Genomic DNA, 21095 nt, shown 5'->3' on the forward strand with positions numbered 1-21095 from the left:
AGGCACACATTTTTTTCTGGCATGGAATCCCACCAAAGCCTCCATTTAGTTCAGCTTCTAGAATGCGAGCATCTAATATTTTCACACCAAATCAAAATATCAAAATTCGTCCATACATGTGGCTGTATATTTATATTGTAAGACAGTACTATAATCTACTTTGGAGCTTCATATAAATTCATCTATATTGGAGTGGTGCGGTGCAGTGGTGGGATTCAAATTTTTTACTACCGGTTCTGTGGGCATGGCTTGGTGGGCGTAGCAGGGGAAGGATACTATAATATCTCTCGTCAGAGGTGATATTTGCCAGTTCTCCGAACTACTCAAAATTTCTGCTACTGGTTTTCCAGAACTGGTCAGAACCTGCTGAATACCACCTGTGGTGCGGTGGTCTAGAGGTGGTGCTCTCGCTCACAATCAGGAGGCTGTGAGTTCGATCCTAGGTAGAGGCAGATATTTCTCTCTCTGGGCACACTGGGAATATATCTGCTGAACAAAACTCCCCATTTGTGACAGGAAGGGCATCCGGCCATTAAAACACTCTGCTAGCTCCATTCAATTGCCCAGACTCCACCCCGCAAGGGATTATGGAGTCGTTAAAAGAAGATGATGATATACATTCATCTATGTTGAAGCACTGCTAAATGGGAATATTTTATGTGCCATAAGTAAGACACATGATACATTGTAAAGACATAGAATTGGATTTAAAAATAAAAATGTATGAAGGTGTAATACAGAATAACTAATAGTACAACATAGCCAAATAATGCTTCACAAACAATTTATATGACCTTCTGAAAGGCTATTAAACCTGATTTTGTCATTGGCTTGGAGAATTCATGGAAATATGATTATATTCTTTGGAAGTTTGGAGTGCACACTCTCATGGTTCTGTTTTGTTACCGTTTTAAATGTATTTCAATGATTTTGTTTTTAATTGCTTTGATTGCTTATTATTTTAGTTATGAGCACCTCCTAGAGTCATATGGATGGATGAATGAATATAATTAATATCATATAGTATTTCAAAATAAAAATTTAAGAAATTATAATCTGATTAAATTTCTTGTTAGATATAGGAACACTAGAGGATTGTAACATAACTTGAGCAAAGAGAAAAATTGTATGGCAAATACCATTACTATCATACCTGGGATATGGTTTTGAAAATATTTGTAAATAAATTTTTGAAAGTAATTTGAATTAATGGATGTTTCAGAGGGCCTTAAAGACTGGCTCTTGGCCCAGACTTTTGTCTGGGTCATATGATCACTTTTTGCACCATTCTGGCGAGCAAAGTAAATGGAAAATCTAGATTCATTTAACAACTGGGTTACTAACTTATCAACTACAATGACTCACTTAACAATTGTGGAAAGAAGGTCATAAAATGGGGCACAACTCCCTTACAAATGTCTCACTTAACAGAAATTTTGGGCTCAGTAGTGCTCCTTAATTGAGGACTACCTATATTAGTATAAGATGGTTTAATGTAATGTAATTACTAATGTAATGGCATTGCTTATAATAAACAAGTTCCATTAGTATGAAACTTAATTAAAATGTTCAATGTTTTAAAGGTCTGAAATTATTTTGGAATTAATGTTTTATGTTCTTCATTTTCATTCTAGGAAAATCTTAGGCAGTATGTAGATCGAATTTTCACAGTTATTACAAAATCTGGGGTCAGATGTCCTACAGTGATGTGTGACATCTTTTTTTCATTGAGGGAATCAGCAGCTATACGTTTCCAAGGTAATATAGAACTAAAACTCTTTTTTTCCTCTCCCATTTAACTTAATTGGAACAGTTTCTATTTGTACATTCTTGTAAATCCATTTTACTATATGTTTCTGATATATATGTACATTTATATATACATGTATTTTTCTCTATCTTGCTTGTGAGCTACAGTAGTGTGTTTGGACAACCTTATTTAGATAGTACATTTTGTAAGAAATTTAACGAGATTTGTGGTCTATATTATATTTGAAAGCTTAGAAATTAATTAGCAGAACAGTACCATCAAGGTCAAAATTAATTTTCATAATCATATAGTAGAATCTCAATATTATTACATATTTAATATTAGAATTAGTATTCATAATATTAGCAATACCTCTTGCACTTATATACCGTTCCATAGTGTTTTACACTCTGGGCCGTTCACAATGTCAGCATATTGCCCCCAACAATCTGGGTCCTCATTTTAGCAATCTTGGAAGGATGGAAGGCTGAGGGAACTTTTGAGTCCCATCAGGATAGAATTCCAGACTGTGCGCAGAATTGGCCTGCAATACTGCATTCTAACCACTGCACCACCAGGACTCCATAAAAGAGAAAAGGTGAAAAAAGGTCTGGAAAAAGAAATCCAGGGAGCACATTGAACTTCAAATAAATATGACACTATTGTTAGGTGACTGTTGGTGTTCTCATTTTCATCCTAATAACTGTGTGCTTAGGGAAGTAAAGAAAGGTCAGTGAACAAATAAGGTAAGTAAACAATATTAAAGATATCCCTGGAATGAGTTTTACTAGGAACCAATCAAGGAGGAATAAATTTGTCCACAGGTTTGGGCATTAACTAATTGCTAGTATTGAACCATGTTATTACTGGATGTTTTGATGACAGAAGAAGGCTTGATCAATAGTTGTCAAGATAACACTTCAAATGGGAGGCTTATTAAATTTTATAGTTTTATTATGCTAATCAATATCCCAAATAAATAAACATTAACAACAATTGCCTTCCCCTTAGGCAATTTGGCAGCTATTCAGAAAGAGGAAGAAGTGATGGCTAATCTTCAGATAATATAAAAGCCCTAAAATACTAAATACTAGTATTGTAAATTCTAAACTAAATGTAGCTGAGAAAAGATTATCTCAGCTGAATGATCGTGGGAAGTCAGTAGATACATCTATAATTGCTTTATAATTGTTTCAAGATTATTAAGGGGAATTCAGAAATCATCTCATAATCACACTGAAACTGAAATATATCCCTTATGTCTTTAAGCTCCTGTTGAAGGAGGAAGGAAGATTATCTTCTTTCCCTTATATTTTGTATTTTGTTATTATTCTTATTTTTATCCAGACTGTTAAATATCTTCATTTTGGAGATTAAATTATGCATTCACTTATGATAGCTGTATATCCTTGGTTGCAGAGGAAGATTATGAATTGCAGTTACTTCCACAGATGTGGTCAGAATAGATATTCAAATAATGGTCATTAAGCATATTGTTGACCTTGACACTTCTTATTTTACCACCTAAATTCTTAACTATCCATTTCCACTGTATTAAATTTATTTTTAGATTACTCTTGGCATACTCAACTCTTTGTTTCCATGGGCAAAAGTATTTCTTATACACAGACCTTTCCCCTTATTTTGACAAAATGAAATTTGAATAGCAAGTTGAAGATAGTCCTCCGTCTTTTTACCCGCAATTGTGCATCTTAACATTTTTGGGTTGATTGGGATGTTTTCATCTCTCTCTCTCTCCTTTTTGGGTTGGTCTGAACCATTTTTCAGAATAGAATCACAACATGATCATTTGTATTCTGTTTTAAAATTATAGATGACCCAGATGTGAGGTACACAGCAGTAAGCAGCTTTATTTTTCTGAGATTCTTTGCTCCTGCAATTCTTTCTCCAAACCTTTTTCATCTTACACCGCATCACCCAGTAAGTACTTCAGCTTTAGGAGGTCAATGATGAGCCCATTGTGTCCTCCCCTTTGAGGCCCTGTGTTTTATTTACTGTTGCTCTTTTTCATTTTGGGGATTTTAGACTTTTTCTGGATAGTAACAAGTTATAATTTGTATCATTTTTTTATAATTCAAATGCTGAAATGGACACTACTTAAATATTTACAATATCTTACACAAGATATTAGTATGAGTGTTTAAACTTCATGTCAAATATCATAAATGGCCATTCCTAAAGGGTGTTAAAATGTGAAAAAGAAATGTTTACTATAAGATAGACAACTTTTAAGGGCAGGCACTGTTCCAGCAATAGAAATAAAAAAGGTAAGTGGCGAAAATTTGGAAAAATCAAGAATGAAATAAATGGTGGAGAACTGACTCATGAGGAAAATTACCGTATATACTCGAGTATAAGCCGAGTTTTTCAGCACATTTTTTGTGCTGGAAAACCCCCCCTCGGCTTATACTCGAGTGAGATTCCCCTCTGAAAAAAAAAATGGTGTGGAGCTCCGGAGCTGGGCAGCCGCTTCCCTGCTTCCGTGTTTCCTTTGCAACTTGTAAGCATGGGGATAATCAGAAGCAGAAAAGTTCTTGCATGAGGATATATTGTTTTTTCTTTTTTTAACTGTTTTTAGGGGGGGGGAAAGACTCACCATCATGTGAGAATGCTCAGACACGAAATCTATCCGCCCGAAAATAAGTGTGTGTGGGTGGGATTTTAACAGAGGGAAGACGTAGGGAGAAGGCAAAAGCGACGGAAGATCCTTCAGGGGAAACTGAGGGGGAGACTCACACTTGGTCCAGATGAGCCCCCTTCCCTGCCCCTAAGGAAGCAGAGGCAGCCAGCAAGGGCAGGCAAGCCCCACTTCACGGACTCCGTCCGTCCTTGCTCCCACCCAAAGCCACGAAGTCCTCCAATCGTGCAGCCCAGAATCGCCCTCCCCTCAGGGGGCAGCAACGACGCCCGGTGTTTCCCGAGACAAGAAGCTCTGCCGTGCAATGAAAGCGCCCTGGCTCTAGGCTCACGGGCTCAGAAAACAACGCGAGCCGAGGTGCCTTCGGCTCCGCTGCTTCGTTTCCTCAGCCCCAGCTGCTTTCAGTCCGCTTGGGAGGAGGAGGAGGTGGTGGTGGTGGCGGCTCGCGTTGTTTTCTGAGCTCTAGGCTCTCAGGCTCCACCTCCTCCTCCTCCCGCGGGCTCTAGAACGCGGAAAACAACGCGAGCCGCCACCTCCACCTCCACCTCCTCCCCCTCCCGAGCGGACTGAAAGCAGCTGGGGCTGAGGAAATGAAGCCAAGTGGAGCCGAACCCACCTCGGCTCGCGTTGTTTTCTGAGCCCGCGAGCCTAGAGCCAGAGCGCTTTCATTGCAAGAGCTTCTTGTCTCGGGAAACACCGGGCGTCTTCGCTGCCCCCTGAGGGGATTCTGGGCTGCGCGATTGGGGGACTTCGTGGCTTTGGGTTGGGTGGATGGGAGTGAGGACGTTGACTTTAAGCGCTGCCGACCGAGTGTTTCACAAATACCAGTGGGACCTCCGTCCACCACCACCACTCCCTCTTTTGCCTCCTTCCTTCTGATCAATCAGGTTTTCCCAGTATTTGCTCACAGCTGCGTTTTCTCTTCTGCTGTGCTAGGCGTTGAACGCGGGGATTTCTGATTCCCCTTACACGCGCATGGATATGCTGCGGGGCATTTTCTTCCAAACGCCTCACGGGCAGAGAACACTGACTTTCATGATAGTGAGATCGTTTCCCAAATTAATTGATTCACTAACCCAAAAGAAGATGATGATGATGACAGTGGGAGGCAGGAGTCACTCTCTCCCTTGCAAGCCCCCAGTGCCCGGAGCTGGCGAAAAAAGCAAGAGCCATTCTTATGATCTCTCTCTCTCTCTCTCCCCGGAATACAGTCAAGCCCTTTCCAGCACGCGCGATCCGCCCCGCTACTTTGCACCTTGCAAATGCAAAACCCCGGGATTTTGCATTTGCAAGGTGCAAAGCGGCGGCAGCGGATCGCGCGTGCTGGAAAGGGCTTGACTGTATTCCGGAGAGAGAGAGAGAGAGATCATAAGAATGGCTCTTGCTTTTTTCTTGCAAGGGAGAGAGTGACTCCTGCCTCCACTGTCATCATCATCTTCTTTTGGGTTAGTGAATCAATTAAACCTTTCATGATAGTGAGATCATTTCCCAAATTTCCCTTAAATCAGGGAAGAAATCAGAAACAAACCTTTGGACTGAGAATAAGCCTGTTCCTATGATGCCATTTTTGTTCACTGCAGTGTGAAAAGTGTGAAAAAACACACTTCTTTTTCTTCATCTTCTTGTTCCCTATTTACTGGTCTCTTTCAAAGAGGAAATTGTGAACATCAAACTTATTCTCAACTGTCCTAGTGAAAGTTTTTATTGGTATCTATTTTTATTTTTGAAATTTACCAGTAGCTGCTGCATTTCCCACCCTAGGCTTATACTCGAGTCAATAAGTTTTCCCAGTTTTTTGTGGTAAAATTAGGTGCCTCGGCTTATATTCCGGTCGACTTATACTCGAGTATATACGGTAACTTGTTCATCTCCATCTGTGAAGAATTATTTTTGTTTCTTTATATGCAACAATTTAGTTTTAAAATTCAAAAATATCTTATTAATGTGCAGCAAGTTGTTGCTGAAAAAAATGTTAAAAACATAATTCAGTTATAAATGTGCATATTCCTTTGTATTCTTAGTAAAAAAAAAAGTTCTATTTTCAAATTAGCAATTAGCATTTTTCTCCAGGCTGAATTCTTTCCAACACAAAATTATTTTCAGCCTGGTTCTATAAATAATATATTTACTTAATTCTGCAATGTTGGATCTTACAAAGCAAACTAAATAGGAATTTTGGGGCAGCCACTAAGAGAATCCTGTTCTTTCAACTTTTTTCTGCATACCCAAAAAATAAAATTTTATTGGTCAAACTGGAAAATAATAAAATGTCCTTAACCACTAAACTAAGCAGAGTATCTGGAGAATACTGCCTGATGCAAAAGTCCTTAAAATTTATTTTCACTTACTCACTTAAACTTTATTTACAGAGGAAGAAAATGTATTTTAATAAATGTAAACCAGAAGCTTTTATGGTTTCCCACAACAAATTATAATATGATGTTTTTTTTTCCCTTTGTAAGGACCCACAAACTTCAAGAACTTTGACGCTGATCTCTAAAACCATACAAACATTGGGCAGTTTATCAAAATCTAAGTCTGTAAGTATTTCATGTTTTTTTCCACTACAAAACTTTTTTCCGAATCCTGAATTGTGATTATATTTTTACTTCTGTAATGAAGGCCTTCCCTAAAGTAGCACTGCATGAGACAAAATAGAAATGTTTCTAATAGAAATGTTGACCATTTTGAGTTGACCAAAATATATGTTTTTAAAAGGGCAAAAAATAATATCCGTTGAAACTCATCAAATGATTGAAAGTGCATATTGTGTCAAAAAGCAAAGTAGATCATACAAAGTAGATCAGTTCATGCAAAAATATCACACAAACTGCTAATAAACAATGACATAATACAGTTGCCAAAATGGTTAACTGGAACATCTGTAAAAATGATCATGTACCTGTAATGAACATAGAACACAAAAAAGTAATAAATTAGCAGGTTAAAATATTGTGAGATTTCCAAAAACAGACTGATAAAATCTTGGCTCATAATACACCAGATATAACTGTGGTTGAAAAGAAGAAAGCGTGAATAATTGATGTGGCAGTACCAGGAGATGGTAGATTAGAAGACAAAGGATTAGAGAAGGTCACAAAATATCAAAATCTGACAATTGAAATTAAAATTGAAAGATTCTGGCATAAACTGGCCATAATGTTCCAGGGTATTAGTATACTGGGTGACATAGCAAAAAACCTTGGATGGCACCTAAAAAAATTGGTGTATTGACAAAATTTCCCTCTATTAATTGCAAAAGGTTTTGGGTCTGCACCTAATATTACACTGATACAATAAGACATCTAAGTTCTTGGGAGAAACCTGATATGTACAAAGGCCAACTGTGAACAGATAGTAATAAGAATAAGCTAATATGGAACATTTTTTATTTGTAGTATAATCTGAATAAATCCATGTTTTTGCCAGCTTGGGGAGGGAAGAAAAAGCAGGACATAAAAACAATATAGTCTTGAAATATATGAATTGTGATCCAGCAGTTTCTCTAAACCAGCAAAAAACCCTGAGAGATTATTCACATTATCCATTTAGAGCTTAAAGTTTGTGAGATACATGTCCTATGAACTAATACTCCTGAATTGTTTCTACCCTTGAGTCAAAACCTAGGCCATCAGGAAGAGTTTTCTAAACCTATTTTGCCATTGAAAATTATTTGTCCATGAATTAATGAATCTGATTTTTTTCCTGTATTTTGATCTCAAGTTTCATGATCAAAATGGTGATTTTATTTCAGGCCAGTTTCAAGGAATCATATATGGCTACATTTTATGACTACTTTAATGAGCAAAAATATGCAGATGCAGTAAAAAATGTAAGTATTAAAAACAATATTTTGTGTGCTTTGGGGGAATACCAGTCAGTTCCATAAATTATTATTTATTATTTAATTCATTTTTAATTGAATGTTTTATGGATTTCATGAATTTATGAATGACAATTTTTTATGAACACTGAATTACGTGCATGTATATTCTAAATAATTAATTAGAAGTAAAAATAATAATGGAGAAGGTGGGAAAATATTGGAAATAAATCTTTTGGCCACTGACTGGATTTTGGCATATTGATTTAAAGTTTTCTTCAATAAATATCTTGAGAGTTGCAATAAACAATATGAAATAGTATAATTGAGTCACCATTTTGAACATTCTCAGTTCAAGAAGGGTAGGATAGGTTTTTTTCATTTTTCAGTAGCTTCGCTATAAAAAAAATACACCTTTAAACTATGCACCAATTTTCTGTTACTTCTAGATTTACTGGGACTATAAAATGCAGAATTAACAACCATTTATCCAACATTGAAATATATTAAATATTATGCTCCCAGTACCTCTGGGGAATATTGGAATGGGAAGGTTGTCTAGATTTTTTTAAATCTTAACGTCATTCCTGTGCTGATCAACCATCTGCCATATGGATTAGTAAGGCATTTGTGAACAATATATTTGACAATACTCTTATTGAAATGTCTGCATTCATTGACAAAAAGCTTGGGCCTTTCATTCAATTTAATTGTTTCCCTTCATTACCTGATGGACTGCAGTTTTTTTTATTCTAAACCAATGTAGATTAAACACTATTATGTAGGCTGGAATTTATAATAGCTGGATTCCCACATTTGAGGGTTGAAATAGACTGATTTAGGTATCCTCCAATGTGGAAGCAAGCATTAGACCAGCATCAATCACAACTGCAATAAAATATCAAAATTAAAATCAGGAGAAGGAGAAGAAATAGACATAATGTATGACTCATAATATGATTAAGCATAAGATATTTAACATATTTTATTTATACATGAGGAATTAATTAATTCTTTTCTGTTTCTCATTGGCCAATAAATCAATGTTTTAAAACTTGAACTTACTTATTCCAACAATTTTTATTGTTGGAATAAGAATTGGATGACTTCCATGTTAAAAGTTTATTTCATATCTATTCATTCTTTCTCCAAGTTCTTAGATTTGATTTCATCCTCTGGAAGGAGAGATCACAAAATTATAGAACAACCAATACTACTTAAAGAAGGGTGAGCTTACATCAGTTGTTTTTTCCAAATGTGTAAGATTAAATGTTTCATCATCTGTTCATAATGGGTTCTATGTAAGTGTTGTGCTGTCTAATATATGTTAAAGGCTTAGGTGCGGAAATAAAAGAAATAAAAATTGAATTAAAAGAAGTGCAAATAATTACTGTATGATTTTAGAAGATTGGATTATTGTTGAAAACACCAACTTTTCCCCCCATCAGAAATATTTCCTAAATACCAAAAACATGAAATATAATTAGGTACAAGGTAAAAAGGTTACATGCTTCTAAGTGCAATTAATTTTAATTTAGATCCATGACATGTACCTGCCATCTCAAACTTTATTGCTTTCTTTTAAAAATTATTTCTACTTTCTGTAAAAAGCAGAAATATTTGACTTTCTAACTTTTCTTTTTTAACAAAAAATGAACTTCTGCAACTGTATTTTCGTTCTCTCTGATTTTTTTTTATTTTTTATTTTGGTCTTGGCCTGGGGTGTTAAAGATGCTTAATTAACTGTAGAAAGTTAATAATAATATTTCATGAAGATAAGATAGTAAAGACATAAGATACTGAGCTGTAGCTTTCTGTCATATAATATATTTGCTCTTTTATTAAGTACCTTAACACAAGTCTTAAAGTTGCCAAGTTTGGAGGCCTCTGGTCTACTTGCTGTACTTGTCGATGCCTCCTTAAAGAACACATGCCTTTTCCTGGGTTTAGATGGTGACTGTGCAATTCAGAAAAATGCACATTTGAGTTTAAGAAATATGAACATGATGCTATCTCTGTAGTGCCTCCTTAACTGAAATGTGTAGTTTCTTTTGAGGATGCAGCTATATTGTGGTTTGACCATGATTTTCTGTAGTGCAGAATTTCCCAGCCTTTAAAGATTTCCCAAGACTGGTTGCTTTATAAGAAGAGTGTAATTTCTGACACGGACCAGGCTGAGTATGTATTTATGTAAAACTGCTGTGGACTTTTTTGCAATAGGTTTATGATCAAAAGGGCACAAGGCAGGAAAAAATTTGGCATGAAGAACTTCAAGAAGAGATGGTTTCGGCTCAGCAATCATGAATTTACTTATCAGAAAAGCAAAGGTACTGAGGTTTTCGTTTTCCTTTTAATATAAACATTAATACACTATTTTCCAGGAGAAAGTTAATCAAAATTCCCAAATCTCAAATAGTGATTAATTTAGGTGGTACAGAATATAATGATAATACAGTTTTGACCTGAACCCCAGAGGTGGTATTCAGCAGTTCTGACCAGTTCTGGAGAACCGGTAGTGGAAATTTTGAGTAGTTTGGAGAACCGGCAAACACCACCTGACTGGAGATTTTACAGTATCCTTCCCCTGCCACAGCCACCAAGCCACGCCCACAGAACCAATAGTAAAAAAGTTTGAATCCCACCACTGCTGAACATAGACATATATTTATATACACAGGGTGTTTTGAAAGTTTTTTCTTGCAATTATCCACCATAGGTGACCATCCATTATGCAGCATTCCAATTGAAAACATTCTGGCAGTAGAAAAGTTGGAGGAAGAATCCTTCAAAATGAAAAATGTAAGTAGGTTTCCTTCTTAATTATTAAGTACAGCCCCTACCATACACTTGTTTCTTGGAGGTGCCAGTTTGGTGAAGGCACCATGCTAGAAACCAGGAGACAGTGAGTTCAAATCCAATCTTAGTCATAAATGACTTTGGTCAGTCACTCTTTTTCAGACCAGCTCAACTCAGAGAGAGAGAGAGGAGAGAGAGGGAGGGAGAGAGAGAGAGAGAGAGTCTTGTAATATGCCTTATAGTCTACAAATTGCTGTACAATTCATGCCAAAGGATTCAGGATGTGAGCCCATTGTCTGAGCAAGTGTTAGCCACTAAGCAATCCAATGATAAAAACACATATTCCTAACAGTTTTTCCCCCTAAAACATTACATTTTAAGCATTGTTCCCTGTTAATTATTGGTTGTTTTCTTCTCTCTCTCCCTTTAAGATGTTCCAAGTGATTCAGCCTGAAAGAGTGCTGTATATTCAGGCCAATAATTGTGTTGAGGCCAGGGACTGGATTGATATCCTCACCAAAGTTAGTCAGTGTAACAAGAAACGTCTCACTGTCTACCATCCTTCTGCATATCTTAATGGGCACTGGCTGTGCTGCAAATCTATAGCAGATAATGCTCCTGGTTGTACTCCTTGCACTGGGTAAGGAAACACTTCCTGCTTTAAATTTTGCTTTAAGTATTAGATGATAAGACGTATCCCTGTGGATGATGAAAGAATGAGATCTGATGCTGTGGATAAACAGGCAGGTCTGACAACATGCATTAAACACTACCTAGTTTTTCTTCTCTATCTGGTTTTTCTTTTAGAAGCCTAGTAACTTTTTCAATATGGGACAGGCATTCTTACAAGACTAGGATTATATCTGAAATTATTAAGCATGTAGGTTATGCTAGATCATTTTGTTTACTATTAATATCCTCAGCTAGCTAGGAAAGGGATTTGGATGTTTTATGTATACTGCAGTTCTTATCAAAAGTGCATGTAGCATTTGCAACAGGCCCCATCTTTAAAAGAAGAATTCCAGTTTCTCTATTGCAGGGGTGTCAAACTTGATTTCATTGAGGGCTGCATCAAGCTCGACGTAACTCCTGTTAGGGGTGCCTGTGATGGCCCAAGTGCTCTGCCAGCAAAAAAAGGGCTCCTAAGTTCTGTTTTCGACTGGGACGGCTTCCTGCAACCCTCTGCCAGTGAAAACGGAGCTTGGGAGGGCTGCAGAATTTCCAGCAGAAGGTTGCAGGAGGCTGTGACAGCTGAAAACAGAGCTCAGGAGCCTGTTTTTGCTGGCAGAAGCACCGCAGGCTGGTCCTTCGGTGTTTCCAGGGCGCCCCCGTGGGCCAGATCTAAGTACCCTGCAGGCTGGATCTGGCCCCTGGGCCTTGAGTTTGATGCCGCTGCTCTACCTTATAAGAGGAGATGCCTTTGAAAAGAAGAAAAAATAAAATAAAAACAATCCTATCCCCAACAAAATTGTGCATCATCCAAATGCAAAACAAGTTTTATTAGTATGCGCTAATTCAGATGCATATTTTTGTTGATTCAAGTCATCCCATAATTAGTGCTCTTTTCCTGGACATGGATGGGCAGGTCATATGACTCATTGCTATGATTATTTCATGCTAGCGCAGTGCATTTTATATGGAGTCATTCCTGAATGAGATTTGGAAAAGCTTTCAAGGTTTCTGTCTGAAACATCTTGCCCATGTTAGAGTGATCCAAAAGGAACAAGATTGGCAGATACATAACACACTTCAAAATTTTAGTAATATGTAAGGTCCTTAATGAGTTAGGAGTCTGATGGTCAGAGAACATCCTTCCCGGTTTTAACCGGTTGAAGTATTAAGATCTGCAAGGATAATGGAGGTAAGGAAGAACCTTGAAAAACAAGAGAAGAACCGCTACCAACAAAACAGTCAAATAAAAGAAATCTGGGTGTGGACCAGAATCAGAACCAAGAAGATGTTACAGACAAAACCCTTCTTAACTCTCAGGATGATAAAGGGAGGTAGGAGGGAAGCACATTCAGATTCTGTTACAATAGCTTTATAATAAGAGTAGTATTAGTCTGCATGTCTTTGCTTTTCTAGTCTGGCCTGCCTTGAGGAGCTGACAGCAAGAAAGAAAGAAAGAAAGAAAGGGTTCTCAGTGCTCATGGTTGGAAAACAAAAGTCCTTCCTTTTAGGGCACTCTGGCTTTGGGATGCCTTTTTCCTGGAAGATGAACTAGGGCAAATATAATTAACCTGTAATTAACTTTTAATATTAGTTTTTAATCCATTCTCCCCTTTTTAAATTGTAAATTTCGCGTGCGGTTTTTATGTTTTAATATTTTTTTACTTGTATACTGCACAGAATTCCTCTGTGAGGGAGATGGTCAGTTTCCAAAATTTGATGGATGGATGGATATGATGGATGGATGGATGGATATGATGGATGGATGGATGGATATGATGGATGGATGGATGGATATGATGGATGGATGGATGGATGGATGGATGGATGGATGGATGAATATATGGATGGATGGATATGATGGATGGATATGATAGATGGATGGATATGATGGATATGATGGATGGATGGATGAATATAATAGATGGATGGATGGATGAATATGATAGATGGATGGATGGATGAATATATGGATGGATGGATATGATAGATGGATGGATATGATGTATGGATGTATGGATGGATGAATATGATGGATGGATGGATGGATGAATATATGGATGGATGGATATGATGGATGGATGGATGGATATGATGGATGGATGAATATGACGGATGGATGGATGAATATGATGGATGGATGGATGGATGGATGGATGATAGATGGATGGATATGATGGATGGATGGATGGATGAATATGATGGATGGATGAATATGATGGATGGATGGATGAATATATGGATGGATGGATATGATGGATGGATATGATAGATGGATGGATATGATGGATGGATGGATATGATGGATGGATGGAGAGAGAGAGAGAAAGAGAGAGAGAGAGAGAAGAGTGGGAGGGGGGAGAGAGAATTAATGTTGGTTTTCATTGCCAGGCAAAGTTTTTGCTTTTTATTCATGCGTTTAATAATCTCAGCCTGATTGGCTAAAATACACCAGGCAGTAGAATGCTTTCCTTCCTTTATACAAATATTATGGTTGTTTGGAATGTCTCCTTTCATTATTTTGTTCCTGAGAATGTGTCTCATACATCAGTTTATTAAAAATGTGTATCAACCTGTAATGAAAATGATTTGATTGTGGAATCTTGTTCTCTTCATCAAAACCCATTTCAACCCATAAATGAAATACAGAGTTTCAAAATTTTTGACACTATTTAAATGATTGTGTAGGGGTCTACCAGCAAATATACAATTAGACATCGATGGGGATAGAGAAACAGAACGCATCTACTCCCTGTTCAATCTGTATATGACCAAACTGGAGAAAATGCAAGGTGGGTATGAAAATGAGTTATTCTTTTGTCTATAGAATTCATTTTATATAAAATCTAATTTTAAGGGAATTCTTGAAAAATAATAGACTTTTCTTCCATTTTTGAGCATTTTCCCTCTTTCTCTTTATTCCCCCATTCTGAGTGAGTCACTTTCTTTACAAAATGGGGAAAGGAGGGCAAGGAGAGCAAATGAGGAAAATAGTTTTGCACCAAAGCAACACAAACTCTACTGGCTTTGTACAGGCACTGTGACATTGCATACATATATATCACAAAGGTTTCCTCCCCCTCCCCCCCACATTATTTTAATGAAAGCACTGGATCCTGGGGCCACCTCAAAAGACACTTTTAGATCTTTGTGTTAGGGACTTGTATTTTTTTCCCTTATGGCAATATTAGATTGGAAGTTAATCACCTGAGTAGCTTTTGCCTGAATGTTTTCCTTTTTTAAATTACAGTTCCAGAGAGAGTGGGGCTATTAATTGGGTTCTTCAAGAGAGAATTTTTAAAGCATTGCCCAGGATCCCCCACTCTTACTGCACACATCCCTTTCACAATGGCTACCATTTGTACTGGGAAGAAAACTTCTACTATTATCGATGGAGGATCTATGACAACTCACTGCAGCCAACTTGCCATGGCCAACTCATTGTGGGACTACTCACCATGCCAGCTCACTGTGGGACAAGAATTACACTAATATTGAAGAAATGGTGGAACAGAATAATTAAAGGAGGGATGAAACGAAATGTGAATGACAAAAATTTAAATAAACTTTTAATTTTAAAAATAATTAAATTGAATTGTTGAATTGTTGAATTGATCCACAGTGAGTTGTCCTGTGGTGAATTAGCCATGGTGAGTTGGCTGTGGCAAGTTGTCCCATTCCAATTGGTGGAAGCTTTACCCTCAGTGCAGATAGCAGCTGTTGAGAGTGGTGACTTTCAGATCAGGACCATTATCACAAGAATGGAACCTCTCTGCTTTTCATTTTGCAGTTCTATTCTAAAACAAGGAATCTTCACATCCCTTATTTGGTAAAGAGACTATAATTTGGTAAAGAGAGTATAAATGTCATTTATGAGATCTTAATTTGGTCAAATGGAGGTATGGGTAAAGGTGAACAACAGAAACTCTAGTACAGGGTTGTCAAACTCATGTTGTCAGGGCAGCGTCATGTGACATATCGGGACTTTTTCCTCCTTTGCTAAACCGGGCGTGAACATGGACAGCACGTGACCCATCCGACCCCTTGGGCTGGGAGTTTGACAGCCCTGGTCTAGTATAATAGTGGGATAAAGTCCTTCCTTCCCTGAGTAAGCCATAACTCAGCTTTGCAAAAATACATATAGGATGCTACAATTTTCTAGATTTTTAGGCATGTTGTACATTTTACACTAATAGATGCTTTTGCAACACATAGCTTTCTATCTAAGCCACCTGCAGAACAGTTTTCTCCTATGTGATGGCCTCAAAATGTGTTGGACTTGAACTCCCAGAATAGCTACAAGAGGTTGAGGAAGGCTGATATAGGCTGCAGGAATTCATATTGCTATTAATGGCCATTAGCTTAGGTAGCTTTAAAAGGAGAGAAATATATAATGTATTGTGTATGTCTTATAACAATATCATAAATATCTTGTAAAATAAATTTTTAGCTAAAACCAGTAATGGAAGGTAACTTATTACTGTCAATAAAAACTCATTAGCAGTCTCCTTATGAATACTGTTATCTCCGTGCCCAGCTTGGAAGCTTCTAAAGTTGACTCCCACTGAATTTTCAAATGAAAAGCTGACCTTACAGGATTTCTTTACATGGCAAAACTACTCTGATGTATTATCTCTTATTCAATTTTATTCTTAAGATTGTCTTGTCATTCCCAGAATACAGCATCAGCTGAATCCTGATCCTATGTACTCCTTATTAGCCTCACAAGTTATAAATCTTTTTTGAAATCTCTTTTGACAGAGGCTTGTGGCAGCAAATCAGTGTATGATGGGCCAGAGCAAGAAGAATATTCAACTTTTGTCATTGATGATCCTCAAGAGACCTATAAGACACTAAAACAGATTATAACAAATGTTAAAACTTTAGAACAGGAACATGCCCAGTACAAGAGGGATAAGTTCAACAAGACAAAATACGGAAGCCAGTAAGTGTGGGATGCTCTCGAGCACTATTGAAACACCAGTTGGCTCCCTGTTGAAACAAGGAATGTTGGTTAAATTTCAGCTTGCTAATGGCCTGCAATGGATAGATTTGTCCCCTTTGTTGTCATAAAGCACTTGCTCATATTTGTAGCATATTTCTACCATCTGTTCCTTATGGCAGTGTCATGGAGCCTGTCACTTTGCTCCACCATCATATACCATCTGCCAGTGATTTTCATTTCATAGAATGGCAGTTTACTTCAGGCTAATTTCAAACCATTAACCATTAGTGGTATGATTTTATTGAGAGCAAGAAGTTATATTGTACACTAGTTTTGCATGGACATCTCCAGAACAACAGTGCTTAAAGCATCTGTGCTGCTAAAATATTGCATGCAAAAACGAGTTTGTCTTGGACAAAGAGAAGCATTTTACATCCGTTGTGGAAGGCTATAGCCCATGCGTTACAGGAAAATGTTTGAAGTTCCAGGTACATGGAGTCCTCGGTGCTCTCTGAGCTTGGTTGCTTTCTTGCAGACATTTCATTATAAACTAGTTAACACTGATGAAGTCACCAATTGAGTAACACCCCCCACACACACACTCACCCCGCATCAGCCATGCTGTTCACAGTACGCTACAGCTGATCTGAGACACACAGGCCGATGCCCTTTGAGTGTCTGCCTCCCTCTGTCTCCTGGTGGAGCCTGGTGGAGCCTGACCCCCGGCCCCTGCCTTGCCACCCATGCCTTTCCCCAGTTCTCCAGCCATGGCCATGCTGGCTTTCCCCTTCTAAAGATAAAGCAATCTGGCATTGGGAGGGATGCATGCGATCTGGCCTGCTGGACCCGCCGCGTGCCCCATCACAGCCATGGCCAGGGGCAAAACAGACGGTGGGATGGAGGGGGGGGAGGCTCTTAACTAGGGCTTATTTTGGGGGTAGGTCTTATTTTCTAGGAAACATGGTATTCTCTTCCCTTGGTAGTTCCAGGCATGGCTGGAAAAGATTCTTACCTGAAATCCTTGGAAGTTAGAAGCTATAAATTACTCGTATGCCCAGCAGCAGTTCAAATGGTGATAGCCACCTCACCACCACCATCCCAGTCAAAGAAAATATCCATAACAATACTGCAATAAAAATCACAAAATCTTGAGCAATCCCCCTTTTCCCTTGCAATATTCTATGATGTTTACAGAGGAAACTAGACAAACAGTGAAATATCAGGCTATTTTCTGGAGAAGGTTTCCAAATACCAGAAGAAGCTGGTGTTTTATTTTACAGTATGTTCAGTTGGATGGATTAATGGCCTGTTTCTTCTGCCACATTAACCAAGAAAGGTAAATTGTAGTTTCAGCACAAAGCTATTTGTTTCACTCATCCACTACAAGAACAGCCATTGTCATTTTCTATCACAAAGGAAACATAATCTTCCTATCAGCATATTTCTTTAATGTAATACGGCATCTCCTAGGCAGGCAAATCACGTATTCTGTGTCTTGCTTTACAGCCTAATTTTGCCAAATCTTAATTCAGACAAATTTGATTATTCCTTAAATCTCTGGGTTTTCAACCTGTACAATCTATGTCGCTTACAAAGATGTCTATATATATTCATGGGTTTCCATTATGCATTTTTAATTTTTTTAAAATCATCATATCAAATGATGTACTATACAGGCTTGTCTATCTCGCAATAATATCATTCATACCAAAATTTTCAATCAATAAATTTTTGTGGACGATTTTTTTTTAAATCTGAAAACTAAGAATAAACATGTTAATCTCCATCTTTTTCCTCTTTTTTTTTCACTTTCTAGGGAACACCCCATTGGTGACAAGAGCTTCCAAAGTTACATAAGGCAACAGTCAGAAATCTCAGCTCATTCCATTTGAAGTCTGAAGAAAGTTATTAGATGGTGTAGCTGAAGGACTGAAGAAAGAGAAAAGCCACCTGTAGCAAGATGTACATATCAAATGTCAAGCTTGCTGAGGCTTGCTAAGTGCTTTCTCTCTCTCCAAAAACTATTACAATTGTTGCTATGCACTTTATTCATCTGGTGTTAACAGATGACGGAACTCTGCCTTCTAGGTGGTTTTCATCATATGTGTTCTGCATTTTTAAAAGTGTTGCTCTGGTTTCTTGGAATCTAGCGATCAGTTCAATGATCAAAGCCTGTGGACTTCATATTGACAACTTCCACACTCCTTTTACATGGCTGAGAGACTTTTTCCAGATTTCTAATTTTTGATGGCTGATTAGGGGCTATTTTGCATTATGCCACAGAGCAATTAGGAAAAGCTTTGCAGCATTTGCTTTTTAATGAAGCAAAGTCCAGTTGGTTATAGTTGTAATCTCCCCTCATTGGAGCTTGCCTTGACCCTAAGAAGACTGAACAACAGGGTATTTTGTTAGCATTAGCAACATATTATTGGTTTAAGGAGAACTGGCTTCTAAAAAGAAAGTCTACCATTTAACGGTACTCCCTGTAATTTTTTGATACAGAGTTGTTTGCACTAAGGCAATCAATTTCTATTTTTTTCCTATAAACGTAAAATGTTGTAAACCTGAATAAATACATATTCAAACAACTTAAGTATGTATACTACAAGAATGCTCATAGAGTAATTGCAAAAACAATGGTTTGATTATCAGAATTAATGATTTTCTACTATTTAAGGGCCGTTTCAAATGCAATACATTTCTTACATCTGTAATATTTCCATGTAAGAAATAAAATCAACTATAAGCAATTTCTCAATGAGTGAAGTGAGCACACACTTCTTTTTTGATGACATTTACAGATAAAATTAGAGATAAAATTAATCAGTGAAAGGTTGACTTAATAAGTTATACTATAGGTGACCTCACCAGGTTCTTCCTCAGGGAATTTGAAAGCAAAGAATGGCTATAGACTCTGATACAAAAAGCTATTTCTTTTCTAGCGAGGTTGACTGAAACATATTAAAACATTTCAGCAAGAAATGGAAACAAAGATTTTTTACAACATGGTATGCACAACCTACACAGAAGTATTATTGATGTAGGAAAACAACATTCCATATGAAACAGATAAGGCAGAGCTGTAATGTAATATTAACTCTTTATGCTCCCTTAAAGTTGCAAGATAAGGTGTTAGCAGCAAGATATCAGTAAAGAGATCTTAACAGAAAGTTATGGAAGCTTTATACTGAATGTTGCATGAGGCCGAAATTCCTGTTCTCCTCGCACTACCTGATTGTTATGTATAAGCATTTAAACAAGTATTTCAAGAGCTGTCAGATAATACAGCTTCAAGGATAAAAGATATGTTTAGTTTGGGTTGTTTTCATCACATTAACATACAGTTGTACTTTGTTAATATGTTATGAGTAGGTGCAGAGCATAAGATTAAAAAAAATGACAACCACACAATCACAATCTTGACCTTTTGACATCGCTTCTCCACAGATTCCCCTGAATAGATGAAATGGAATGTGCAGCATACCTCATGAATACAAATAAATATTGTTGTGGGGGGTTGGTGTGTGTGTGTGTGTGTGTGTGTGTACGCTATAAAATTATAAAATGGTTTGGACCCAGATCAAGTTAGTTGCACTTTTAAGCCCCACTGATAGCTAGAACGTTTGTTATGACCATCATAACCCTTGTATATTTCAGTTAACCTTGATATGCCTAACTGTCTGGATCCAACCCAATATAGCTGATTGGTTATGTCATAGCTTTTCTAAGAGTCTGATTCACTGCATGTTGGGCTTTGACAAAAGTCAACGTAATGCGACGTAAATTATAGGCCAAATGAGACTACTCTTGGACCACAATTAATGAACATTCAACTTGATGCAAAACTTCTTTAGATTCTAATATGAAAAGTGATGTCTGCAAAACCATCCCCACATGGTCAAATCCATACAAAAAAGAGAATGACCAATCTTGTATGCAGCATCTATTTCTAAAGAGTCTTGTTGTTCGCATTGGGCTACATTAGGAAACTACAAGGTGAAAATTTATGTCCTATCAATTGCCAATAGAAGTACTAGGGGAAACCGGCACCATGTGCTCTGAACTGCCATTTGAAACTGCCAGTTTTTTAAAAAAGAAATGTATTTGTAACTTAATAGTCTTTTGACAAAATACTAATGACCTGCAATGTGTGTTCTACTTGCCAATTAAAAAGTGTTTTATTTCTGAAAAGCGTATGTGTATTCATTACAAACTCAATATTGGCAAACCTTTTTAAAGGGTGAACACTGAATCTTCAGCTAGGTACACACTGGCTACAGCAACATTTCATCAAAAGACTTTGCATTCCAGGCTTTATTTGTTTGATCAGTCAATCAACTGTAATAGCCATCAATTCTTATTCACTTTGGAGAAAGTCTGCTTTTGTTTTCAAACAACAGAGCAGGGGAGAAGCAGTATTGCTTTGGTTATCAATGAAATTTAGTGTTAATTG

At 37.3% G+C, this 21095-nt stretch overlaps 1 protein-coding gene across 2 annotated transcripts in view; it reads left to right on the forward strand.

Moving 5' to 3' along the window:
- The window catches only part of RASA3 (RAS p21 protein activator 3), a 127477-nt gene extending 106644 nt beyond the window's left edge, over positions 1–20833 (forward strand). For both annotated transcript variants that reach the window (XM_087967225.1, XM_026666743.2), the window contains 11 exons: positions 1635–1758; positions 3585–3691; positions 6872–6949; positions 8164–8241; positions 9386–9459; positions 10453–10559; positions 10949–11031; positions 11460–11668; positions 14386–14489; positions 16459–16642; positions 18459–20833. In XM_087967225.1, the coding sequence (XP_087823351.1) occupies positions 1635–1758; positions 3585–3691; positions 6872–6949; positions 8164–8241; positions 9386–9459; positions 10453–10559; positions 10949–11031; positions 11460–11668; positions 14386–14489; positions 16459–16642; positions 18459–18534 (1224 nt within the window). In that variant the 3' untranslated portion in view covers positions 18535–20833. The remainder of the gene's footprint in view (positions 1–1634; positions 1759–3584; positions 3692–6871; positions 6950–8163; positions 8242–9385; positions 9460–10452; positions 10560–10948; positions 11032–11459; positions 11669–14385; positions 14490–16458; positions 16643–18458) is intronic.
- The last annotated feature ends 262 nt before the right edge of the window (positions 20834–21095 follow it).

This window comes from Notechis scutatus, chromosome 5 (assembly GCF_049901735.1).
Source record: "Notechis scutatus isolate UNSWTSFEM ecotype Mainland chromosome 5, rNotScu1.2, whole genome shotgun sequence".
Taxonomy (NCBI): domain Eukaryota; kingdom Metazoa; phylum Chordata; class Lepidosauria; order Squamata; family Elapidae; genus Notechis; species Notechis scutatus.